The 27,788-nt window shown below is 38.4% G+C and overlaps 1 protein-coding gene across 1 annotated transcript; it reads left to right on the forward strand.

The window, feature by feature from the left end:
- Positions 1–779: 779 nt before the first annotated feature.
- Positions 780–27,346, forward strand: akt3b (v-akt murine thymoma viral oncogene homolog 3b). The gene is made up of 14 exons (XM_028454842.1): positions 780–1,034; positions 7,176–7,673; positions 13,265–13,390; positions 13,475–13,586; positions 15,749–15,893; positions 16,072–16,203; positions 16,332–16,397; positions 16,727–16,795; positions 17,557–17,679; positions 18,038–18,166; positions 20,048–20,262; positions 21,483–21,570; positions 23,396–23,498; positions 26,824–27,346. Exons 2-14 carry the CDS (start codon positions 7,628–7,630, stop codon positions 26,907–26,909), a joined length of 1,440 nt encoding a protein of 479 aa, XP_028310643.1. The 5' UTR covers positions 780–1,034; positions 7,176–7,627; the 3' UTR covers positions 26,910–27,346.
- Positions 27,347–27,788: the final 442 nt, after the last annotated feature.

A 27,788-nucleotide genomic window follows, 5' to 3' on the forward strand; every position in this document is an offset into this window, starting at 1 on the left:
GAGGGACTGGCGCCCTGTCCAGGGTGTATCCCCTCCTAACGCCCATTGAGAGCTGGAGATAAGCACCACCAAACCCCAATCGACCCTGAAAAATAGAGCAAGCGGGTGGGAAAATGAATGAATGGATGGAAATTTTGTATTGTATCTATCTTGGGATCCCAATAACCCCACTCTACTGCATAACTGTAAGCCATCTCTTCTTTTCTTCTCTTTTTTGGGACCAGTTATATTTACCACGTATATATTGGGGCGACCGTGGCTCAGTGGTAGAGTGGGTCGTCCAATAACCGAAGGGTTGGGGGTTGGAATCCCGCTCTATCCGAGTCATTATTGTTGTGTCTTTGGGCAAGGCACCTTACCCATATTGTCTCGTATAAATGGGTATGAATTGTGCATGATGGTAGGTGGTGGTGGTCAGAGGGGCGTAGGCGCACAATGGCAGCCACGCCTCTGTCAGTCTGCCCTGGGCAGCTGTGGTTACATTGTAGCTTACCACCACTGGTATGACTGATTTGAGTGACTGGGTGTGAATTAATAATGGTTTTCTGAAACGCGCTTTGAGTCTCCTCGGAAAAGCGCTATATAAATCCAAGCCATTATTTTTATACATTACCCATTCCAAATCAGAACATTTCCCAATTAAATTATTTAATTAAGGTTATTGTTTAGTTTTAAGGTGATTGAATACGTTTTTATACAAGACACAGTTATCCAAGACACAGGTGTTAAGACTTTCTAGAAGATCGGAAAGCCGACGGTCATTGAACGCAGCACGAGTCCTCCCAGTCAGATCTGGATGAACGTGACGCGACGACTCGGATCCGAGGAGCGGATCTGTCTGTCCGTGTGCCTGGTTCTCTGTCTGGGATACACACAAACACTAACATTTGTTTGTCACGGTCTGGACACCCCATCGGCAGACATGGAGACATCTCTGAGCTCCTGCCTCAGCCGCTGAGGGACGTGACTGTGTTGGATGCTCTGGTGGCCACCGGGGAGGGGAAGGGGCATCCCTGCCATTCTTCGATTACCAGGTGAGAAACACCGTCAGTGGATTGTGACACGGTGGGTGGGATCGGGAATGGTTGAGATGAAGCAGGCTGTGCAGAATGGATTTTGGGTTTGTGGTTTGAAGACACTACTACTGTTGCAGAGGTTAGCACGTTAGCTTAACAGAAGCTAGCGGAATGGGATGATGCAGAGCCCGGGATGCTGCTGCTGTTGGGCCGAGGAAGGGCTGCTAACGGAGACGGTTCTGTCCGCCCGGCCTTGGCCCATCTCATTGATAAAAGACATTCTTCCTCTGCTCTTCCCTTGGCACTAGGCATAAACTCAACGTTTTGGCTGGAAAACGTAAACCCTCCGGCGTGTCTGGGGCTGTTTCCCCCAGACAGGCAGCCTCCGCCAGCCGCCTCCGTTGTCAGCCCCGCCAGGGCTAACCCTGCTCCCCTATCAGGGCTTCCAGCTGGAGCTAGCCGGTTAGCACAGACGGTAGTAGCCCCCACCCCCCTCAGCTAGCATCCCCGGCTAGCCTGTATCCTCCAAAGCCAAACCGTCATTCCCAACACAACCCCCAGTGTCCAGGCCAGCCTCATACGCACTGCTTTAACAGGCTTCATCCACCAACATGCTCATATAGGTTACCGACAGACGTGTATCCGCGTCCCTTCTTTTAAATCAAACAGGAACACGCCAATCGGATGTCGTTATGTAACAGACCAATGACACCACACGCCCTTGAAACAAAAGCTGTTGTTGGATTGTTTGTGTGTTTATGAACGCTGCAGGAGTCAGAGGTGAACGGTAGACCAGGGGCAGAGGCTCCTCTGTCCAACCGAGGATACTCGGCTTCACACCGGCCTGTGGACCAGTCAGCCATTGTTTTTGTTGTCATTGGAAAGCTCACGTTTCTTCTCCATAGATTAACTTTTTCTCTGATGCTGACCATGTGTTGTCACATCATCGTCTTTCTCACTTACAGTGTTGAAATGATTAATATTAGTTGGGATGATTTTTTTAAGTAAATTAATTGAAAAAAATAAAGTGTTCTTCTGTGACTCAGGCTATTTATTTGTAAATTAGAGTTAACACCAGGTCATGATGGGTCAGACCCATGCACTTGAATTTGAAACTTGTTTGGAATTAATTTGATAAATATTTCTCTCAGATGCCAAGGCAGCCAGTAACACCCTTGTAGTCATCCAGCACATAGTCATCAGGGTGAAATAATTGATGATCATGATGATATCATGACTGTGTTGTTATTGTTCCACATTCTATGCCTTGCGAGTACCTTATTGAGAATTCAGGAAGAAATACATTTAACCTTTTCCTGAGTCCGGGGTCATTGAAAGGTAGAACATCACTGTAATTAGAAAGTTGGTTGAATTTTAATCAATTTTGTTGAACACTAAACTAAAAGTGTCTCTGTGTTTTAGCAAGCTGGTCGCATTATTGAATTTGAAACACCCAACTCTGTAAACCACAGTTTATTTGCAATCTCTTTGTGCAAACACTCGCTGTCTCTGTCTGACAGAGCGAAAGCCAAAAGCTTAAAGCAAAGTTTTTTCACATTCAGGTGTGGGGTTGATATGCAGTGCAGAGTCTGAATGTTCTGGTTGCTTTAGGCTTCATAGTCTCCATGAGATCTGAAACTGAATCCATGGGACATCTCTATCATTCCTGATAGTGAATAAACGGTACATGTTTTCCTTTTTTTAATGAGAGAAACAATGGCAAGGGACACAAATGAAGTTCCTCACACATTCGGGTACACGATGGAGCTGTTTTATGTTTTTTTTTTTTTCATGACCTATTTCAATGTGATGATTGAGGCTGAAGAGTATTCCTTATTTTAAAACATTTAAAATAAAAATTTGCAAAATGCTGTTAATCAGATATATGTAGATGCAAATTGAACTCCATCTATTTATGTTGCAAGTTAAATATTGTTTACCTCTTTAGCAAAATGAGCTACAGTAGTGAATAGTTCATCAGCTGGATGGGCAGGCAAACATTTAATAATGTAGAGAATTGATTCTGAAAGTATGATTCTCTCAAGTCATTTGTCTTTTCTAAAATATAGTTATTCACTTTGTCCTTTATCTAAGTAGCTGAATAGTTTTATCTCACACGCAAGCAAAGATGTGTGTACGCACACACTGCTGTACTCCAGCGTAAATTTTAACAGCTTACAAACAAAGATTTATGAAGCTTTTTTTCAAAATGAAAACAAGTTTTGTTTATTTGTTTTAGTCCTTAAAATGCCTTAAATCACCCATGTCCATCCCACATTGTGCCAAAGGACTGCACAAACGGTGCTTATTACTTAATCAATCAGATTTAAATTGCTGTAATTACAGTACTTCGAAAGGAATCTGTGATTCCCCAGTTATATTGGATATGTTCACTGTCAGTGCCCTTTCACTGACCTGATCCTTTCAGATCCTTTCAGCGCATGGGTGTAGACCACGTCACTTCTTTCACTCGCAATCTTTACGACAGAGCTCCTGGGACATGATATTTGAATGTAAACCGACCATACAACATTTGTTAAATATTTGAATAGTACACATGTAAATATGTGACTATTTTGTGGTGTTTTTAATTGTTAATTAAAAAAAAAAAAAAAAAATAGACAAAAAGGAAAAATCACCGCAAGATGATACATACAAAAACAGCTCAAAACACACAACTCAGCATTGACAATGAAAAATAAAATAAAAACCAAAACATAATCTTGTTTTTTATTATGTTTTGAAAAAGCATCTACAATAAACAGCTGGCATAATAAATGTATATATGCATATTCACATCAAATGTACATTAAATGGTAAAATTGAAAAAGTGTCCTATAAACAGTGACACTATTTTAGTGCAACATTTCTGTAAATAAGTGTCAACATACCAATGTAAACGAATAAGTATCTCCAATAGTGCTTTCTGTAAACAAAAACGGGTCTTTCTTACCAGTGACACCAGTATAGTGCAATATTCCAGTAAACAATAAATTGGTTCCTTCAACAAACAGTGACAAAATTTCTGTGAAGACGTAGCTGCACATTTTAGTGAAAAATCAGAAAAGGTTTTCAAAAAAAAAATCGATACTTAGCGGGAGCATATTGGTAATCGATCGTGAGGAAAAATATTGCAATATATCGCCGTATACACTCCTACCCATGAATGAATAAAAATAGACACAGTGTCTACACATTATTATTTATCTGAAATATCAAGACAAAACAATGCAATTCTGCAACAAAACAAACTATTGAAAAAGAAAATGAAATTTAGAATAATGCACTGTAATACATTATAATACCTACAGGTGTAGGTAATGAGGGAATGATAACAAAAATGGTGCAAAATCCAAAATCAATGCAAAACAGTGCAATCAAAAGTTAAAATAAAATATAAGAGTTTTAGTACAAGAACAATTCTATTTTCCTGTTTGGTTTTACTAGTCAGTAACACAAATCTTAAAACCAAAGAACACAATGTGCAAACAACACAATAATATTATATAGAATAAAACAAGAAATAAAATAAATATAAATATGGGCCCAAGATTAGCAGGTATAGTTACAGATTTTTAATATTAATATTCAATTAAGAGAAAACATGTACAATGATTGCAAAGGGTGTGTTTCGCATTTATTATACTTTTAAAGTTATTATTAAAAAATAAATAAATTGGGGGATGCAATTAGGTGCCCCTCCAGCAGATGGCGCCCTCGGTGGTTGCCTGTGTTGCCTGTCGAGAAGGCAACCCTGAGTGTGTGGCTGAGATGTCGGACCTATCTATTTGATGTTTTCAAATAATAGAGCAGTTTGGTGATTTAAAACTATCTCGGCAACTGTGTAAGTACACTTGTTTATGTTCTGAATAAAAACAAAAACAATACAATCAAATTCGTTTATAAGTTGTGCACATGCTTTCTCACAAGTCAAACAAGGACAGTGGATGAGATGGGAGGGAGTTGAGAAGAGGAAATTCTGTTGGCCATAGAAGCATTTCACACCGGGTTCATCTTATGTTTCACGTAGGATGTCCTGTCTTCCCACGCTAACCTCAAACAATGGTACGGAGAGTACTCCAAGGCCCACTTCATACAGTTCTTGCAGACCTTAAGCACATTCATTGTCTGCAAGACAAGTGTCAGAGACAGAGCTGCTACAGTACAACTACATCCTTAAGTGCCCAGCTGCTGCTCTGGAGGCCGAGCTGCAACAACCAGGAAGTTTATCCGAGAAGGTGCAAAATTAGTTACAGTCTCTACCACATCAGACACTGGTCACGGTGGAAGGGCAGAAGAATGGAAGTTTATGACACATCTGAACCAAAGGCTGGGATTGCTACAACAAACCTCAGACCAGATATTGTGTTGTGATCCTTCTAACTCTGTGCTGTTTACATTCAAACGTTAGACCCTTCCCCTGTGTTGCCAGTGAGCCATCTGAAGGTGCCACGGGCCTAATTTTGAAACACCTGTGAAGGAGGACGCCCACCTTGATGATGAAGCTTCAAATACTCTGAAAAAAATTGTATCAGGACTTCCCTAATGTCAGCTACCCGCCAAAGCTGTAAAGCTAGTTGAAGCACGAAGGGTTATCATCTAGCAGGAAGTATTGTGTTAGTAAGGCAAAAGAAAAAGCAGATAATATAGCAGATCTTACTTTATTAATTGCGAAAGGAAACACAAAGCGAAATTTAATGAGAGAAAGAAAGCGGAAAGTGGATGAAGGTTCAATATAGTAAGATAGACTATGGTACACAAATAAGAGCTCCAGGAGTTTGGCTTGTATTGTTTTAAAGCACTGGAAAGGGAAAAAATAGTGATGCACTGAAAATCTGGCCACCGAAAATGGAGAATTTCCAGATTTCATTGAGATAAAGCAGAGAAGCTGCTCTTCATCAAGAACTGTAATGCACTTTGTGGTTTCATTAGAGAACACTATTAATTTGACTCTTCCAGCAGCCCATTCAGTTATAGGCCTGTACATTATTATTTATTGTATACATTAAGGATGCACCGATCAATCGGTTATTGATTAAGAATACATGAACCTTTTTGTAAACAGCAAAGAAAAAGACCAGGTTTATTTAGTGTTACTGTCTATAGAGTGGAGGAAAAACAAAACGGAAGTTTTTTTAATAGCAAAAACTTTGTGGTTAGTGGTTGGGGTGGGCATCTTCACACACCTCATAATTCAATTACAGTTATAGGGACTGCCATTTGATTATAAATTGATGCATCTAGACGCACCATTTCACAGCATTTCTTTGTTTCTCACTGTGACCAGACCACTGATTAATTGCTGTTTTTAAAAACATACTAATTGTGTTCAGACAGGAGACAAATTAACCTTTTATTAAACCAGAGGAAGACATCTGTAAATATTTCAGTTAGAACTGCATGGTAAAGTGATGAAAAGTAGCAGCATCCCTGGTTTTCACATATACAATTAACAATAAGAGCTGCTCTTAATGATGATTGTGTATATACATTTTATTATAAACTAAATAAGTAGGTCAAGTACTATAGTGCCTCAAAAATATCAGTTACTATGTCTGAATGATGATGCATCGAATATTCGACCAAGGGAAATGCTAAACTAAAAAGTAAAGTAAAGAAAAGAAGAAAATGAGTCTGAAAAATCCCACATTTGAGAGTGCTGAAAAAAGAAGAGGCTCGCTTGATTCTATTAAAATGGTTTTGTACAAAAAAAAGTTTGGTCTGTAAGAATGTAGAAACAAACATGTCAATAGTCAAAGGACAGAAGAAGAGAGAAATGATACTCTAAGGATGGTGTCAAAGAAAGAACAGAACAAAGGGTACTGTAGTTGGTATCGATTGACAGGGACAGGACGGTCGGAGGGGAGGTGCAATGTGGAAAAGGGTAAATGGTACAGGGAGGCCTGGGTAATTGGCAGGGGAAGATACAGATATTGAAGTAGATGAAGCCAATGAACAGCAGAGGAAAGAAGGAAGGAATACAGAGAACGAAAAGACTAACAGAAAAATGGAAGAGCAAGGAAAAGTGAAGGATAGGAGTTAAGGAAACAAGAAGTGTATGAGGTGGAGAAACAATGAGGTGCTGCCTGCTGTGCTAAAGTACCCATCCACTGACCTGCTCCCTGTGTTTCTTTTTTTTCTCTGCTCGTTTCCTTCCAGGCTGACTCACCGCCGGATAGCCTCAACGCAGGAAAAGCAGTCTGAGAAAATCAGTGTTAAAGAACGCTGTCAAAACAGGTTTTTTAGAAGGAAGGAGGGTGGGAGATAGAAAAGGAGAGAAGTGATAAAGCACAGGGGTTGAGCAACTTGAGCAGAGAGGAGACGGGAAGAGAAAGTGAGACTGGGTGAAGGGTGAGGAGAGGTGAGAGAAAGTGACAACAGGAAGTATAGAGAGTGACTGAGAGACATCAGAGACTGATTGGAGCTCAGGTGGAAAGGTCTAAAGGTACGCTGAGCTTAGATGCACCTTCACGTTGGAGGTTGAGCGGTCAGACTGTCAGCCGATCTTTACACAAACCCACTGCCCCCCAACCGCTGCCACTCCAACGTCAGTCCCCCCACCACCACCACACTGGGAGAACTGGGAGAACTGGTGACGAGGAGAGGCCACCATGAGTGACCAGAACGTCGTGAAGGAAGGCTGGGTCCAGAAGAGAGGTGAGAGTTCATTTTGCATGTACAGAATGTTAGAAATCAATGGATCTGCGATAGCGCTTTTCTCTATGGCCTGCACAGCAGCTCATACTTTAATGATTCTGAATTAGAACAATGAGTTTCTGAGTTTTTGCCTTATTGGGCTGGGGTCTTAATGTGTGGAGTTTGTGTGTTGTTTGTATGATTTAGTTTTCTTCCACTGACCAGAAGCATGTGTTAGTTTAATATACTCTATGCACAGGAGAAGATGACGTATAAAGTGGAAAATAAGGTTGCTAGGTCCCTTCTGGTAGCACACAGTTACAATGGCGGAGTGAGGATCACTGAAGTTTACCTGTTGTTTGTTGGAGTTACCTAAGGTTGGAGCAGTACAACACCGCAGAGCAAACTGGAAAAGGCTTCAAGTTTTATGAGTCATCATATCTCTGCAATTTTAAAATTAATTTGCTAATGCTAAAAGCTAGCTTGAGCTAGAAGCATAATGCCACGACTTTGTTTTTATTAAATAATGATACGTCTTGCTTTAGAGTAATCCTACAAATGCTTCTCATGTAATGCATTTATTTTTATTTTTATGAAAGTATCAGATAAAGATAGAGGTACAAATTAGAGCTCTGTGAGCTCACTGCTCTATGAAGAAAGCAGAGGTGCCACACCAGCCGACAGTTTGACTAAATGACACATTCTGTCACATTCACAGTTCTGTTGAACATGTTCTAAGTTCTGTTCAGCGTGATTTTGGTCCTTGATGTTACCACACTCAAGGCGGTTTTCAATTTTCCCCCTTCTGACCAAGGATGGCAAATGCCTGATTATCATATGTTTTATAGGATTATCCTGTGGTCTGAGTTGTGTTAAGAGTGTCCCGATAATCGGCCTCAAAACGGGGCGGGGCCAACAATTGCTCATTGCTTCCTTGTTGGGTCTCTCCTTCCTTTCCCAAACTCTGGGCTGTGGTGCTGGTATATTTTCTTTTCTTTTCGAAACCTATGAAAACTCATGGAGTTACACTTAGTTGATGCTGTGCATTGGGGAACTCATTAGTGATGGGTGGAAGTGCTGTCCTTTTGCCTTGGAAAAGACACTTTTGTGTGTTTACATGTCATTAGTTGCATTTTAATTACCCTTGGAAATGCGTAAAATATAAATAGCGCAATAAAAACTGGCAATGGTATTTACGCTTTCATGAGGAGGTATTTCAGATGTTTTGATATTGCGTTTTTTTCCACAAACACACGTCACAGAATCTGGTCACATGACCACTTCTCTGTGTAAACAGAAGAGGAGACCAGGACATTTCTAAACATTAGGTTCTGAACATTCGTCTTCCGGCAGCAAAGTCTCATGGGATGAGATTTCACGGGAGTTACGAGCCACCTGCCCAAAAAACGTTCAATGGAAACACGTTCAAAGCACAATTAGACTTTGTCGATATTTAGAAATATTGCTTTTATTTTATGAAAATCTGTAATGGAAACCCAGCTATTGTTGTAACCGATGGACATTTATAAACAGCACATAGCAAATTGAAAACAAAAAGAGCTGGGTTTTTTTATTGTGTTTGTAGTTAGCGTTCGATTATGCCTATTGCAGCGTGCGCTAACCGCTAATCTTCTCCTGCACATAGTCAATGGAATTTACTTGGGCTTAACTTTCTGCTGTCTATCTGTTGGAACATCCCATAAATACTGTTTGACATGGTCTCACTTAAAGTTGCTGTAATTTTTTACTTTAAAACGAATTGCATTGGTGAGGGTATGGGTTGTTATTTGGATGCAATGGATAAGTTATGACACATTTGTATGGTAAATGCATCATTTCCTGTATTTGCTAGGTAGGACAACCAAATGTAGCAGAGGTGATGGAAACCCCTTACAATATTCAGATGGCAGAACAATTTTACTTCGTAGTTTAGTGGACTAGCCATACATGAAATACATAAGGTAAATATTAGGGTTAAGAGTAAAAATGGGTGTGTTTCATTTGATAGTAGATTGTTTTGGAGCGTGAGAGGTGATGGATTATTACAGTGTTTTTCAACCATCTGGTAAGACTGTGTTTTCCTGTTTTTTCTTTTTTGTTTTTTTTAAGAAAAATAAATCTTTCTGCTAAAAGAACTTAGTACGACCATGATTTTTCACTACTACAATACAAGCCATAGTGGGGTGTTTTTAGTGGCTCAGCATGGATGCAGTCTGAGCTGCCATGACATTTTGAAAAACTGAGCCACTAAACAATGGTTGTTAACCTGCCAGACGGCAACCAGAGAAGGCGAGCTTGTTCTGAGCTTCACTTGGCCCCTCTGCTTTATTTTCCACACTGGTTTGTGTGCGTTTGTTAGAGGTTTGTATGTGTAAGTGAGGCTGTTGGCTGACAAGCAGGCGGAAGTGGCACTATGAGCATACAGGGGATGACCTAACACTTGGTTCCTTCCTCCCACAAATCCTTGGGGTGTGCGTTGCAGCTTTAGTGTACTCTTGTAATGCAATCCTAATGGCTGTCACTTAAGCAGTATCACACGTGATGGAGTGCTGAAATGGTGTGATTTGTTCTAAGGCATTGTTTTCACTCGATGCTTTATCTCAACCTCTGCTAAGTAGATGCTTTAATTTTTTATTTTATACATACTTTATTGTCATACATAAAATTCTTTTTCTGCATTTAACCCATTCCTGAGGAGAAGTGGGCAGCCATAGTGTAGCGCCCGGGTGAGATTCAAACCAGTGACCTACCGATTACAAGCCTGCTTCCTTAACTACTAAGCCACCACTGTTTAGTGCTTAGATGTACTGAAATATGGCCACTCCGGGGGCATGTTTGCTTGTATTAAGTGTTTTGGAGGAAAACCAAAAGTTTTTTTCTGTGCATCACTAGTGACAAGGGCAAAATTTCAAATTCATTGCAGATGAGCCTTTTTACATTGTTTGACAATTGCAAATCATATACGTATTCTTTATTCAAGTGTCATGTGAACCACAGTAACCTTCGAATCTGACATACAGTGGAGCAGGGGTGGAAAGAGTACAGAAAAAATCTACTTAAGTAGAAGTACTGTTACTTTGATGAAATTTTATTTAAGTAGAAGTAAAGTTACTGGTGTAAAAATCTACTCAAGTGAAAGTAGATCACTTAAAATATACTCAGAGTAAAAGTTACTTAGTCACTTTATACACAAAAACGTGTATAAAGATCAAACTGTTCTTTTTTAAAAATTATTATTAAAGAACACCATTTCAAAATAACGTGCATGAGAACAAGACATGGTGTGGCTAACCTAGATAAATAAAATAAAATAGATGTCAAGGATGTCAATTCGATGAGATACTGTAAGTGCTTTTGTCAATACATCCAATGTGTCAGAGCATCCAATAAATCACCTCTGAAAGCAAGAAATGCGTACATTATATTATATAAAGTCTATAAAACATTCTAGGTGGAATGTCAAAAACTTTGTATGCATCTATGAATTTAAAACAAACTGTCTAATGAACAGATTATATTGATTAGAAAACATTAAAAAATGCTAAATGAAATTATGAGAGTTAATAGTGCTTCTGTCAGTGCAAACATTTTCAAGTAACTGAACCATTCTTCAGGGACCTCATTTATAAACGCTGCGTACGTAAAAAAGAAAGCATACACCACTTATAAGCAACGTTTGGGACTTAACGTGTGCACCTCCATGGCAGCTCTGACCCTGCCGTACGCACAAAATCATGAAAACAGGAAACTCTGCATCCCCAACAGGAGAAGTATGAAATTAAAGACAGCTCTGTGAGATAGATACATTTGTGTGAAATTATCAAACAATGCACATTTCACAACACATATCATGTATGAAGGATACATTTGCAAAAACGAAGGAGGAAAAAATTATGCTGACGCCCCAGAGTGATGTGCGTGCGCCTACAAATACAGTTTTATATTATTATTAATAATAATAATTGTAATTAAAATCACATGATCGTTGTGCAAAACTGCTGATTAATTGGCTCCAACACCTGTAGCTGTTATAAAAAGGAATGCACTCACAATGCGTAAAGATGCACAGTGGCTTATCTGGCACTGCTGGAGGACAAGGTGCATGGGAGAATCTGGAGGGAGAGGATCTACAGAGACCAGTGAGACCTATAGGCAAGAAAGATTAATGATGAATGGAAGAATGTAAACGTCTATACCAGGGATCTGTAACCTTTACTCTAAAAGGAGCCATTTTGCCTCATCTCACTGGATTAAAGTCCTTCTGGAGCCGAAAAATGAAGACAATACAGTGTATTAAATTATATGCAGGTAAAACTATATAGAATACTGTTTGATTTAGTTTGATTTGAGTTATTTATTTTGATTATGTAAATGGCAACTTAAAAACTGTTTAAAATAAAATAAAATAAATTCACATCAAGAAATAACAACAAAACTATCTCAGTTTACATGAACAAAATGTTATATAAAGAAGATATATATATATATATATATATTTATTTATTTATTTATTTTATTTTTTTGAGTTGATGTATTTGAAGGGCTACAAAAAGTTTGATAACACATGATCATGTCAGTCAATACATGCTAATTGCTAATTTCTTGTCACATATCAAGCATGCATATTTAGACAGTAGTCACGGCACATTGGCGGTTAAATGAATCTGTCCCCATAAAATTAAAATCTCTATTTTCTTCCAGAATAGAGTTTTTGTTGGTTTAGTTATCTTACCAGGAATTTAAAACTTAAGGTTAGTCACAGGTGCAGGAAAGTTAATGGTCTGTAGATGTTGCAGGAGGTGAAGTAGGAATGTGACAGAGTTATTGCACAATCTGATTTATTTTTAGGTTAAAAAATAGTTTTATCTTGATTTTAAATGGTTTCAATGTCATTAATCATTAATAGATTCTGTAAGAAAATAGCAATTCTTTATTTCATTTTTTTTATAGCGATAGGGAACCATTGCAAAAGAGTCAAAGATCCACATGAGGCTCCAGAGCCACAGGTCGCTGACCCCTGGTCTATACCATGCAACCAGCAGCCTGTCTGAGTAGAAATGATGAATTAATTAATGATTGACTGTATATGTGTAATATTTCTGTCATTATTGTTGTCACATTTATGATATTTGCATGACCACATGGGTTGTAAAAAGTCACTTCTAAAAAAACACAGGCTCTATGTTATGACTTTGAACCTGTTTCTCTGGCTAATGTTGTGTTCCGGTGCTGCTGGTAAATGAGACTGCTGTCAGAGGGCTTTCTGGGTGCACAAGGCTTTGTCATTCTCGTCACATTGTTCTGAAGTGAGTCATCACATGTGCGAGAAATGCTCCATCAGAGTTGAATTCAGTTTCATAGCAGCAGAGCGTTCACTGATTAGACGCACACACATGCACATAGAGACACACACACTGTGTATCATGTCAGCATCTTTCCTGGAGGTATACGTGTCTCACAACATTTGTAGAAAACATGGCACAAACTGATGAGTCACACAAGCAGGAACTTGTAACCATTTAGAATTTTGTTGAATATGACATTGACACACCTTCACCATCACACAGTCCAATGGCTGAACACATTTGTGGTTTGTGTGTGTGCCTCTCCAGGTGAGTACATCAAGAACTGGCGGCCACGCTACTTCCTGCTGAAGACAGATGGGTCTTTCATCGGTTACAAGGACAAACCGCAGGTCTCAGATCTGGCCTATCCACTCAACAACTTCTCTGTAGCAAGTAAGACATTAGCAGAATGTTGGGAATTTCAAACACTGCCGTGAAATATGTGTGAGTCAATACATCACTCTCTGTGATTGTCAGAATGTCAGCTGATGAAGACGGAGAGGCCCAAACCAAACACCTTCATCATCCGCTGTCTGCAGTGGACCACTGTCATAGAGAGGACATTTCACGTGGACACTCCTGATGAGAGGTTTGTCTTTGTCTTCCTCAAATATTTTTTACACAAAGCATACAGTCTAATTACTCAGGAAAATTCCTTGACTATTTGTTGTTTTTCTCACTTATTACACTTTACTAAATGATTGGTTGTTTTAGATGCATCTTGGTTTATTCTTTATCCCAGTTAAAATGGAATAAAAAAGTTGTTGTTGCTCTGATAAAGTTTTAATTTGATAACACAAACCTGTAAACACAACTGCATATGAGGGGTTTTGCTTTATTGTTTTGACGAGTCAGATGAGGCTCCTTCTGGAGAAGATCCATTAGGCAAGGCAAATTTATTTATACAGAGCATTTCATACACAAGGCAATTTAATGTGCTTTGCATGATTAAAAAGTGCAACAGAAAACATTATTCAGTTATAAAAAAAAAATTTAAGAACATTAAAACTAAAATAAAATGATTAAAAAAACTCCACCTCACTTACAGGCAGTAGAGAAAAGGAGTGCCTTAAACTTTCATTTAAAAATGTTCACATTGGATGCTGACTTCAGTTCTGCTGGCAGTTTGTTCCACTTAACATAGCATAACAACTACAAGCATCTTTGCCATGTTTGCTGTGAGCTCTGGGCTCCACTATCTGACCTGTGTCTATAGATCTGAGAGACCTGCTGGGTTCATAACTGACTAACATCTCACTGATGTATTCTGGACCAAACCCATTCACAGATTTATACACCAGCAGCAGAACTTTAAAGACTATTCTGAGGCTGACTTGGAGCCAGTGTAAAAACTTAGTTGAAGGAAGTTTTCACTCATTTACTGTAGCTGATTACCTTTTCTAAGCATTGCACAACACCTCTATGGGACCATAGTCATCTGGCTTCAGTGATATCGTTGTATTTCTTAAGATCCTCAGGCCGCATTTATCAACTGTGTGTAGAAAAGGTTCTAAATTTGTTCATATGAAAAACAAATTAAGGTGTGTTATATGTGTAGACACCAGTCGTACGCACAGCAGTGTTGATAAATCCCACTTGTGGCTCATGGACCACTTGATTTGTAAAAAGATTGGCTGAAAAATGGGCAGTGGTGGCATAACGGTAAGGAAGCGGGCTTGTAGTCGGAGGGCCACAGGTTTGAATCCAACCTGGGTCCTTACTGTGGAATGTTGCGCAAGTCCTTTAATTCTAACTATTCATATTGTACGTCGCTTTGGATAAAAGTGTCTGCTAAATGAAATTGTAATCTTGTATAAAGAGCATCCTGGTACTTGATTTCTAAAGCTTTAATAGTCAAGCGAAGGTGCAGAGGTCCAGTATCTTCTCAGAACACTTTGAATAACAATATGCTAAATGTTATTATGGATTTTTGACCAAATTACTGAAAAAAATTACTTGCATACTGCAGCTATGGCTAGGAGATATATTGAGATTCAAGATATATTGAGTTTTTTTATAATATTGCTGTATCGATATATTCTTTTTATTATTTTGTATCAAAATACTTGTTTTAGGAATGGTTGCCTTTGCTACTTCTTAGAACAGCGTGAAAAGTACAGTTAGATGGATTACAGTATAGGAGAAATGGCTAAAAGTGGCCCATATTGTGGAACTGTTAAGTTACTAAATGTGCAAGTGTGGCAGTAGCATCTGCAAATTTAACTCCGAGTTGTCTTTCTGGTCAGACCTAATTTGAATTAAAATTATCGAGCTGCTAAGCAACCCAGTATGTTTTTTACTCATTCCTATTTACAGAATTGACAGATATATGACAATCTGAAGACCAGAAAGGGCGCGTATCTTTTCTTCAGGCAACAAAAAAGTAGCACCTTGGGCAGTTTGAAATATAATCATTAAGATATGTGAAATAAAATGTATTGAAGCAGAGTATATGTCTGTTAAAGCTCTCCAGTAAGTGTCCGATCTTACAAATAAGGCAGATTTTCTGGGATCTGCAAGTTGGATCTGCCTCTTTTTTTCATTGATTCTTTAACTGCTCATTAGCGTTTGATACCAATCAGGGGTGCAGATGTCTGTAATACTCCTAACGACAGTCAAAGAAAAACTCAAATAATTTGTGGATGTGAAAACAAACATTTAAGTCTGTGTTGATATCCATATTTTTTCTGAATGTAAGCAAGAAAAAATAAGTGAATGGGCTCAGTTCTATTTACATACTGTCTATTACAGAGATGAGTGGGCAGAGGCCATTCAGATGGTAGCAGAGTCACTGGCTAAGCAGGAGGAGGAGGGCATCCTGTGCAGCCCCACCTCTCAGATCGAGCTGGTCAATGAGGAGGAGATGGATACCTCCATCAGCCACTACAAACGAAAGGTGCACAACAAAACAGTCCCACTAAAATCAAATAATATGACTCATGCTTGTGTAAGATATGATCAGCTACCAGTACTCTATAAATCAGTTGATGTGAGTTTGTGTGTTTAACTTATTTAAAAGATCTTAAATTAAGGCTACAGTTTGAATTGGTCTTTTCTCTCCTACCTGCGCACAGACGATGAATGACTTTGACTATTTGAAGCTCCTTGGCAAAGGCACATTTGGGAAAGTCATTTTGGTAAAGGAAAAGGCCAGCGGCACTTATTACGCAATGAAGATCCTTAAGAAAGAAGTCATTATAGCCAAGGTAGTTCTGATGATTATCATCATCTTTTTTATGTGCTGTGATGTCTGTTTGAATTTTACATACTGTATTTCACATTTTAACTGCAATTTCACTTTTCACACATGTACTAATAATGACTTTTTCCACAGGATGAAGTCGCTCACACACTCACAGAAAGTAGGGTATTGAAAAACACGCGGCATCCATTCCTAACGGTAAGTATCGCTGTACATCAGAGGTTCTCCAATGGGTGGGTCACATAACTGCTTTCAGTAGATTTGATGCAGTATCTACCTAACTTCTGTAAAATATTTTTTTTGTACAAAATGGGATTGTTTTCAAGGTCAACTATTGATCTTTTTATTGAAAGAATGTGAGAAATTATGCATTGTTCTTGATTTGGGTGCTGCTAGTGAATAGAAGATGATGTATAGATAACCTTTAAACATACTGCCGATGAATATTTCCACTCTACTGAATTATTTTGCAACACTGTTTTCATGCACGCTTGTCTTCAGACTACCTTTTTCCTCATGTATTACAGTCTCTGAAGTACTCGTTTCAGACTAAAGATCGGCTCTGCTTTGTAATGGAGTACGTCAATGGAGGGGAGGTAAGAGGTTCTGATTTCTTTCCAAGATTTCCATTCAATTCCAATAAAAAAAAAACAGTCCTATTTAAAGAACACAAAGGTTATTTTCAGCATCGCTGATGAATGTTCATTGACGTTGTAATTTTGTAGCAAACTAAAGTTTTAACTTAATGCTGTTATCAACATTATCAGCAAATATCTAGAATTACTTATATTTGTTTTATGTAAAGAAATGTTACATATATATTTAACAGTTATACAGTGTATATATATATATATATATATATATATATATAATATGTCTGCTTGATCCACTGTGTGTGGCAGTATAGACCTCTAGACTCTTAGTCACTTTGAATTCAAATCAGAGATTAATTTCAGTGGTTTTGGGGTTTAGTTCATCTTTAAAAGAAACAAGAACATCCTCCCAGATTTGGAGTTACTTGAAGAAATAGACAGAAAAATTTGAAAGGGTGAAGTATATTTCCTTCTATTGATTATTTGATACTGATGACAGTTTCCCAATTTGTGGAACTAATAAAACATGTCACGTATTGATGCATTATATTTGTATGATGAATGCACATATTTCTTTTCCTGTTTTTTCTTCTTTCACTCAGCTCTTACAGCTGTTGCACTAATAAAAGGGGATTTTTATTGACTTTTTGAAATTGTGTTTCATATTTTTTTGATGATTTATAAACAATAATTCTGTGCAATCTTTAATTGGCTTCATTTTTAATAATTGTATTAATAACCAAGTCCCTTTTTTTTCTCCTCAGCTTTTTTTTCACTTGTCAAGAGAGAGAGTATTTTCGGAGGATCGCACACGTTTCTACGGCGCTGAAATCGTCTCCGCTTTAGACTACTTACATTCTGCCAAGATCGTCTATCGTGATCTGAAGGTAAAGTGAGACAATTCCAGCCAAGGTCCAATATCGGAGCGACCTTTGTAATAAGTGCAGAAAACCGATCCCACATCTTATATACACACTTATCATCTTTTTAACAAAGTAAAAACATTAGAGAACATGCAGACGCTGCTCCAAAATATACTGCAGACCCACAATATGAGGCAGTGTTGCTCCACAGACTGATGAAAATTGTGATTGTCATGTTTTCTTTGGATACATTTCTCTTCATTCATTATTATTCTGTCAGTCATCTGATGTTGCACTGAATGCCCTGTTTTGTAGAACATCATTGAAGCCTGTTTAGATGACATCTAAGATTTGATATTGTTCTTTTTGCATTCCTGATAAGCTGGAGAACCTTATGTTGGACAAAGATGGCCACATCAAGATCACAGACTTTGGCCTCTGCAAAGAGGGCATAACAGACACTGCCACTATGAAGACGTTCTGTGGTACACCGGAGTACCTGGCACCTGAGGTCAGAACACACAGCTGATTGTTCTCTGCATTTGCTGGATCTAAGTTAGTAGGTGTTTAGTATGACTTGTAGAAACTGCAATCTAAATCTATTTGTTCTCAGTGACAAAAGTAGATGAGGGTCGTCTGGACTGGAGTGTCTGCCACCATGTAGTAACCAGCTGATCCAGTACAAAGTGCTTTAGAAGTTCAATTCAATTCAACTTTATTTGTATAGCACAATTTACGACAGTCATTTCAATGCGCTTATCAAAATATAAAATTCATAATAAGAAAGAGAAAACCCACCAAGATCCACATGAACTTTTAATGATTAATGATAAATAAAATCAAGATATAACAATTTGTTAACCTAAAATAAATCACGTAGTGCAATGACTCAGCACCTTCCTACTTCACCTCCTGCATCATCTACACATCATCAACTTTCCTGCACCTGTGGCTAACCTTAAGTTTTAAATCCCTGGTAAGACAACTAAACCAACAAAAACAGTGTTTTGGAAGAAAATAGAGATTTTAATTGTGTGGGAACATATTAATTTAACCATCAATGTGCCGGTTAAATCTGCATGCTTTATGTGTGGCAAGAAATGCGCAATTAGCATGTGTTGACCACATGATCATGTGTTGTCAAATTCAAGTTACTTTTCTAGACTTTCAAATACATTAACTAAAATAAATCTTCTTTTTATAACATTGTGTTCATGTAAACTGAGATGTGTAAGAATTTGAAGATGAAAGATACTGTTTTATTTCTTGATGTCAATTTATTTTATTTTATTTTACACTGTTTTTAGGTTTCTATTTACATAATCAATATAAATGAAATCAAGCATTATTTTATATAATTTTAACTGTATAGAATTTAATACTGTATTGTCTTCATTAAGAAGGTATTTTTTGTGGGACTTTAATCCAGGTGAGATGAGGTTAAATGGTTTTGTGTAGAGTAAAGGTTACAGACCCCTGACCAGGGGAAGAGGGTTAGGAGACCCCACTATAAGAACTGGACCCTCTGAATTTAATTCCATGGGGTGAAGCAATGCAGATGTTCAGTTGGTTATGCTACTGTTAAGTTAATTCAAGTACAGCATTTCTGCAAAATAAAAACAGAATACATGTAAGCTGTTGTTATGCTTTGCTGTTATTTAAAAAAAAATTATGTCTTTTAAAATGATGTAAAATAAATTACCTGTTATTTCAGCCACTGCTTGTTGCAGAAAAAAATTAATATTGTCACTAAAACCTGAAAATATTTTGCAAATATCTCAAGTCATTGTCAATCTTTGCTTCATACAAAACTATGTTATGCCAGTTAAGTCAACTATTCGTCAGCATGCATGGCTATGCTGTACCCCCTCCCACCCCTCGTTCAAAAAAAAGGGTGCGACCAAATTCTGTGCTGGTGCGACCAACTGAAAAAGTTGGTCACACCAGTGCCACCACTGGAAAAGTTAGTGTAGAGCCTTGATCAAGTCAGCCTGCCTTGGGCTTGGGCCTCACTCCCAGTGGCCTAGTCAGCACTTATTATAAAGGTGACAAATCTCTTCCCCTTTTATTGGTAAGCTAACAGCAACTCCAAGGTCTGTAAATGCGACCGTTCACAGACGAGCCCATGTCCGCTCTAGTGGTTAGGTTGTGTTATGATTCAGTCCGGTTTATGCGGACTGTAAATCATAACCAGCTACATGTGAATTTGAATCTCTTCCTGTTTATTGAACTAGAAAATGCAACTGTGTACGGAGAAGTCCATGTTCGCTCTAGCGAAGAAGTCACTTCTTCTTATTGAAGTCTTTGAGGAGGGAATGAAACAGGAGCTGATACAGTATGTCTAAAGGATGATGTGTTGGTAACATTTCTGATGTAATATATCTCCTCCCAGGTGCTGGAGGACAACGACTATGGGCGGGCAGTGGACTGGTGGGGTTTGGGCGTAGTGACCTATGAGATGATGTGTGGCCGTCTGCCGTTCTACAACCAAGACCACGAGAAGCTTTTTGAACTCATCCTCATGGAGGAGATCAAGTTCCCACGGACCTTGTCAGCTGATGCCAAATCACTGCTGTCGGGGCTGCTCATCAAAGACCCCAACAAACGGTAACACTGATATTTTTTATAGAAAATGGGCTGTTTTGAGAATGATGCCTTGTTCGCCAAAATCTAAAGTATTAACTTGGGATTTTCACAATGAAAACCAGTTCTTCCTATTGTTTGCCTGTTTTGCCTCATGTCACAGCAAGTCGTAGACTGACCTAATGTCTGCAGGGTTACAGCGTGCTTTGGGTTGCCCACTCACTGCCTGAGCAGTTTCATATTTTCGCATAGTGGACCTTGTCACTAGGCCACCAGTTCACTAATAAAAGTGCACACAGTGCTCCAAGGGTGATGGTGAATGAATGGTGAGAAACAGATTGGCCCAACTCATGGTCATCAATCTGTGGTCAATATCCTAAAAACTTTTCACCCTCCACCTCTGTCGTGGATCATTATATTCATCTTTTATTGTATTGAGCTGTCGTAGATTTCAGTGTTTCAGTTTATACTGGTGAATATTTAATCTGGTTACTGATACCTGAAGGGGTTAAATGTAATAACAACAGATGTCAGTGGACGTGAGTTGGAACATTTTGCGGTCTTAGCATTTGGGGTTTTATTCCATTTTGGTTTAATAAAGGTTTCAAATGAATATGACCAATGTGAGTGACAGTAATGAAGCTACTCCTCTGCTGTGACTGATACATGATCTTTTAGAATTATTACTAGTTAAACCAATCCAACGGCTCATCAACACCTCTTTGTGTGAGTGATAAATCTTTCTTCATAGTAACTGTATCTAGCAACACTCAATATCTTCCTTATCAATGCATTGTTATTCTTCTCCATCAACTCTAGACAATGTAAAGGCTACAAATAATTTGGCATATAAGATATATGGTTATAGATTAAAGCATTTTGGGGAGAACAAGAAAACCCTACTCAGGAAAAAAAACAGGTTTAAATTATACCAGTCTTAACTTAGAACCACTGAGATGCCTTTACTACATTCTGCAAACATGCTCATAGGCCCAGTTAGCTTGGGGCTGCTGATCAATTCCTACCTTTCAGCATCCCCTGAGGCATCTTCTGTCTCACTCAAAAAAGCTTCAGAAAAGAACCCAGCACAGTTCCAGACAGGAAACTTGTTCACCCCAGGTTATTTTGGGATCCGTAAGCAGGTGGATGTTATGGTTTCATTAATGGAGACTTTTTTGAGCACCATTTGATCTTCATCTTTAATGTTGTTTTCTTCTTTTTTTCCCCTCTGTACTGGTTGACAGACTGGGCGGCGGACCGGATGATGCTAAGGAGATCATGCGGCACAGTTTCTTTGGAACGGTTGACTGGCAGGACGTCTACGACAAGAAGGTTAGAGCAGGATTTAGCTGCAGACGTCATTTTAACTTCAAGGATAGTTCAGTTTCTGAGATATTCTGGTATTAGGGTTACCTCAGTGTTCAAAAACAGCCTGCTGGGACACAAAAATCCAAGATAGCTCCTGGTAATAAAAAAGAATTACCTCATTGATATCTCAAACCACCTTAAGCAGTCCAACACTCACTTAGACCTCGAAAAACACTCATTACATTATTTACTATGAGCATCTACTGGAAAATGCTCCATTAGTCCAGTTGTTTATTGCTTCACATATTAAAATAGTTTAATATTAGAATTAGAATTAGGGAGCTATAAAATCCATTATGTTTTTTCTAAATTCCATTTTATTTTTTTCCTAATTCCGTTTTCAACATTCATTTTTAAAAATTCAGTTTTTTTCAGAAAATATTAGTTTTTAACTACTGCGAGGAAACATAATTAAAAATAATTAAACAAAAATGTATATCAAAAATAAAAATGTAATTTACATGGATTATTCTGACTGCTCCTTTGTCATATAAAGATGTATGAGAGCAGCATTAATGTCATCATATTTCCCCTCAGGGATCAATGATTTATTAAACCTGAGCAGGTTTATTGATTAAGTTTTGATAAACTTCATTTAAATGATCCTAATTTAACTGATCCTGATGACATCATTCCAGACCATAATGATGAAACAAAAACAAATGGACACAAGGATACATCAGTTATTTCACAACTAGGGGCCAGAATATTTGACAGTATTAGAAGTCATCATTAACCTATAATGTTTCAGACTTTACAATCCCTGATGGTCTCGTCCACAACAACAGAACAACTTTTTCCCACAGATCTTCTGTAGCTCTGATGAGATGTTGTTCAAACACTGAAGCTGATCATGTTTTCACGGAGCACTGCAGCACTAAACAAAAAATGGGCGGAGTTTCACAGACACAGTAAAATTAAGCATAAACTGGTGGCTCTGTATTTAGGAGTGAGGGATGAGTTGCATAGTTTTTTGGCAGTTTAGTCGGTGTTTGGGGTGGGCGAGCGAGCGGTGCACTTAATGAACGATCCCGGAAATATTTCCTCACAAAGAAACGTTTTTGCCTCATGATGACTCATTGGTCGATTCCGTTCGCGATTCCGGATTTCATAGGTTCCCTATAGAACGAACAACATCCTCAGAAACTCATCAAAGTCAGCCTAAATAGCAACTGTGAAAAACTAAAAAAAGAAATCTATGACTCACCATTCAGCTGCATTCTGTGGTGAACACAAACAAACAGACACACACACACACACACACACACACACACACCTTGTCAGTGTTAAAACCTACATGACAGTCTCAGTTCAGTGGCACCTCTGGCTTGTGTTAATAAAAGCCTGTGTGGATTTGACTGATAATTGTTTGTGAAAAGTTTAAATGTCCCATCTGGTGTGAATGCTGCGTCAAAGGGTGAGCAGACGGCCGTCTACACTGTCCGAAGGTGAAAGTGATCGTTCTGTAACTGGGGGAATCAGTAGGCGACAGGGTTGGTTTCAGAGTTTTCTCACCCTTGACAAGTGTAATTATTAAGCAGAGACTTATTTACCTTTATTAGACAAACTTCAGTCTTAGTTATTTAGTTTAGAACAATTCAAATATGTGATTCTTTAATATGTAATTTTTCTGCTATGGCATTGGGACTGATCATTTATTAGTAATCATTTAAAACTGTGATGAATTGGACATGTAATTTTGTTATAACTCACTTTGGGTATTTGTTTGTTGAATGTTGATGTGCTGCTGATGTTGTGGATAATTACACACACTCATTGTCTGTTGCAGTTGGTTCCACCATTCCAGCCCCAGGTGTCCTCGGAGACAGACACACGCTACTTCGATGAAGAGTTCACAGCACAGACCATCACCATTACTCCACCAGAAAAATGTAAAAACCATGTCAGCCTTTTTTTTCTTTCCTGTACTGCTTTCTGGACGTTGATGGTTGAGGAGGTCATTTTCTATTCTTTCTCCCACACACTCACCATCTCTATAACTCTGTAATAAGACATGTTACCATCATGGGTCTATCAATTCCTCCATTTCCTCCTTTACTGGATCCTTTCATTCCTCAGTGTTTTCATTTGTTTAATTTGGCTTTTCATGAGTTTTCCATTCTTTATTTCTCTGTTGTATGAACAGCAGCCTCTCAGAGAACTCACAGGATTTAGGTTAGTGCAGACGAGGCATTAGTGTTTTCTGATTCAGTGCAAAGATTAGATTCTTTAACCTGGGTCTTTATGAAGTGAACAGCTGTGCTTCTGTGAGATGATGTGAGATCAACAAACTGCACACCATCACACTTTCAGAGTTTTGGTTCTGCCATGATGAAATGGAAATGCACATTTTTTTACTCTTTATATTTTGCAAACTTTATTTTTCAAATATTTTTATTGATTGTATTTCCATTTTTTTAAATAAATTTAAATCTAACTCAGTTTTGAAGCGTTACTGTTTCAATATTATAATTGTATTTTAAAATTATACAAATATTAAATAATTATTGAACAACTCTAATAGTTTTAATATTAAAATCAGATTATTTACAATTATAACCTCCCAACATAGTAGATCTCAAAGAGCTGTCCATGGAAGAAGTAGCTCTTGAGCCGAAACAGTGTGAGCACCTCTGCTCTATGTCCACTGAGATAGGCTCCAACACTGCCACACTGTACAGGACCACAGCTTGTGGTATAAACAAGAACTCAAGGGCGGCGGTGGTGTAATGGTTAAGGAAGTGGGCTTAAAATCGGAGGGTCACCAGTTGAAATCCAACGTGGGTCATCACTGTGGGATGTGAGCAAGTCCCTTAACCCTTAACTGCTCGTGTTGTACATTGCTTTGGATAAAAGTGTCCGCTAAATGATTAAATTCTAACTCCACTGTGGTCACACAAGTATAAAAATACTGGAACCTTTTAAAGAAAGGCATGTGATATATGCTATAAGGGATGCTACATTTCTCTTATAACTATTAGGAATGAATCATTGTAGTACTGCAGTGTCTGAGCTGCTTTTCATTGTATCATTTAAACGTGATCTCATTTTGAAAAGTAACAATCCCAGTTTTTTACACAGTGGCATCAGCACAGCGTCTTTCACTGACTACTCCACAGGTTTTCAATGTGGCTGTGTAGGGATGTCCGGATACAACTTTTTCACTTCCGATATGATACCGATATTGTAGGCCTGAGTATTGGCCAATCCCGATATTGATCCGATACAATATCAGCACGAGTCATACATACTTTTATTACTTACAGAGAGCAATAGTCAATAATTCAAGTTCACTTCAGTCATTTTTTAGTCAGTATATGGTGGGAACAACTGAGGGCGGAGACAAAAACAACAAAAAACTTATCAGAGCGCTTATATCAGAGATTTTAGATGCGGTTCAATAAAATCCGATATTCGTTTTCTGACTGATATTGGACCGATATCAATATCGGATTGGGACACCCTATGGCTGTGTGCATGTGAATGAGCACACACTCTACTGTGTTCAATTGAAGACAAATGTGCGTTTTGCCACATCTGCTGTCAGCAAACACACAATGGAAAGTCACAGCAGTCACTTAAACATTGAAGTGTGTTAGAATCATTAGTCAAGACCTGAGGTGTCATCCATCCACAGACTGACTCTGCTGATGTTTTAAAAGGTTTTGCTGGTCCTTGTCCAAATCACACTTCATTCACATTCCAGCTCTATAGAAAACCTGATGTTTGTCTCTGTGTTAGCCCTGTATGGAGACAAACTATTATTTTTACATAAACATTCAGTCAAATCAGTTTAGTACATGGGAGAACATGGAAACTGCACAAAAGTTGTATTCACAGTCTTTGTGTTGAAAAGAGGCCATTCCTTGCCCCCAACTCTAACAGCATCCAAAGGATAAACAATGGCCACGTCTTGTAAACACTTAATTCCTAATGCTAATTTAATTCCGAATTAAACTTAATTCCTAATGCTAATTTAATTCCGAATTAAACTCAATTCCGAATCAAACTCAATTCCGAATTAAACTTAATTCCGAATTAAAATAATTACTCTTTCTTGTAAACAGTTCACAGCACTTCATTACGCTTTAAGTTAATTCAAGTTGTTCTGCACAATGTGCGACTTGCGGCGATGATGCGCTGGGTGACGACATAATCCAACATGGCGGCCCTGAATAGTGCCAATATTATTTAATGAGCCTCAAAAGACATGGATATAATGAAAAAAGGGGATGGATGGAGGCATAAACATGCTGACATTAACACGGACACATGGGCTTATCACACACACAGAGATCAGCAAACGGAACAGGCTTCATCGGACGGGTGATACTAAGAGTAAATGTGTCTCCATACTGCTGAACAGGCTGTAATATCACCAAGTTTATCATTGCAAAGTTTGTTATAGATACTATCTTTACCAGGGAGCAAATACTTATTCCTGGTGATTGTTTTCCGGAGTTTTATTGGGCTTTTGTGGGCTTTTCCGTGGACCAAAGTGTGTTATTGTCGAGCTGTTGCTTCAAAACTACAATCAAAACAAAGGTGAAAACAGTTCTCATGTGTGATCTTCTGTGTTACAGCGGACAATAAAAATTTTGTTGTGTATTTCTCCCGATAGACGTCATTGACGTGATACGTCATGTTCGCCCCGTGTCCAATCAGAGCCTTCCCAACCCCAGACCTAAAGCGGAATGGACTAAAGCCGAATAAACCGGTTTTCCATGTAGACCTCAGTTCGGGAATTACTGTTTCCATGTAAACACGAAGCAGAACACTTTAATTCCGAATGATTTAATTCGAAATAACTAATTCCGAATTGAAAAACATGTAACCATGGCCATTGTCAGGGTCATTTAGGGTTCTACAGGAACAAAGTTGGGTATCCATGGACTACGTGCTATTTACAGTACATTGTTGCTTATTCCACCATCTTGTGGTACAAAGTGGTACCACAAGTGTGGATGGGTTAGTTTTAGGTTATAACAACTTATAGGAATGTAATTTGGGATTCTGATCATTTAGGCTTCTGGTTATTGTGGGAAAGAAAAATGTTGAATGATGTGAATAAACGATAACCTGCAAGTTCATTTACTTGCAGTTCAGGAACCAGTTTACAGTCAATGAACTTGAATCAGAAATTGTCCACACGCACCTGTTCATACACTCTTAAACAATATTCTTTGAGTCACATGTTTCTTTTTCCTCACTCTGTAGATGACGAGGACGGCATGGATGCAGCTGACAACGAGCGACGACCTCATTTCCCACAGTTCTCCTACTCGGCCAGCGGGCGGGAGTAAGCGCTCCAGCCTCAGCAGCCAGTATTGTCCCCATCTGTGGCCATTTCCAAGGAAAACACGTAGCCATTTTAGGAAAACAATACCAGTCTCCTCTCTTTATCTCCTCTGCCTCTTTGCAGACTGGGAGAAGTCTTTTTAGGGACTTTAAAAGAGGTTTTTGCACAGTGGGATAGACAGCCGGTCTCCCCACACTAAAAAAAATATACATCTCCAACATTTACAACACTATTAACTGCAGATGGCAATGTTTTTGTTATTTATTATTTTCTTTGTCAGTATTATGTTTTTGACCAAGGTTGTGTTGATTTATATGTTTGCTATTTCTGCCCTTTCTTCTTTTTCTGTTGAGGTTTTGCACTTGGTTTGGAAAAGCCGTTTTAGGGAACAAAAAACCAAAAATGTTGCCTTATGTGTGCAGCTGTTTCGTATCATACTGACAGGGTGTTTTTCTTCTTTCTTGGGTTTGGGGGAGGGTGGGTAGGTTTGGGTTATGAGTGTTCAGTCATAAAAAATTAGTGCATGGCTCATGGGTCACTTGTTAAAATTGGGGGGGAATAATCTTCCTCATACATCTGCCAAGGCAGCGCACATCTCCCTATCCCATGGCACTGAACCCCAGTCTACAGGTTTATAAAAGGGAAAAAAAAAGAAAGTGGGAATGAACAAGTCTTTAATCATTCCTTTTCATATTTGAGCGTTGTTACTTGGTATTTGCTTTTTTTTTTTTTTTTTTTATTTATCAACCTACATTAATTTTTCATGCTAAATGATGAAGCTGCTGCTTTTATTTTAAAACAGGAAACACTAAACTGCCAGAAACTGCACAGTTCACTCAGGCGCCACAGAGCACAGCCTCATTCACTCTCAACTAACTGCTCC

The sequence above is a fragment of the Gouania willdenowi genome, chromosome 1 (assembly GCF_900634775.1).
Source record: "Gouania willdenowi chromosome 1, fGouWil2.1, whole genome shotgun sequence".
Taxonomy (NCBI): Eukaryota; Metazoa; Chordata; class Actinopteri; order Blenniiformes; family Gobiesocidae; genus Gouania; species Gouania willdenowi.

Coding starts and splice junctions, on each gene's coding strand:
- akt3b (XM_028454842.1), top strand. CDS start 7,628: ATGAGTGACCAGAACGTCGTGAAGGAAGGCTGGGTCCAGAAGAGAG. Junction 16,796..17,556: donor AGTACGTCAATGGAGGGGAG/GTAAGAGGTTCT, acceptor TTTTCTCCTCAG/CTTTTTTTTCACTTGTCAAG. Junction 21,571..23,395: donor AGGACGTCTACGACAAGAAG/GTTAGAGCAGGA, acceptor TGTCTGTTGCAG/TTGGTTCCACCATTCCAGCC.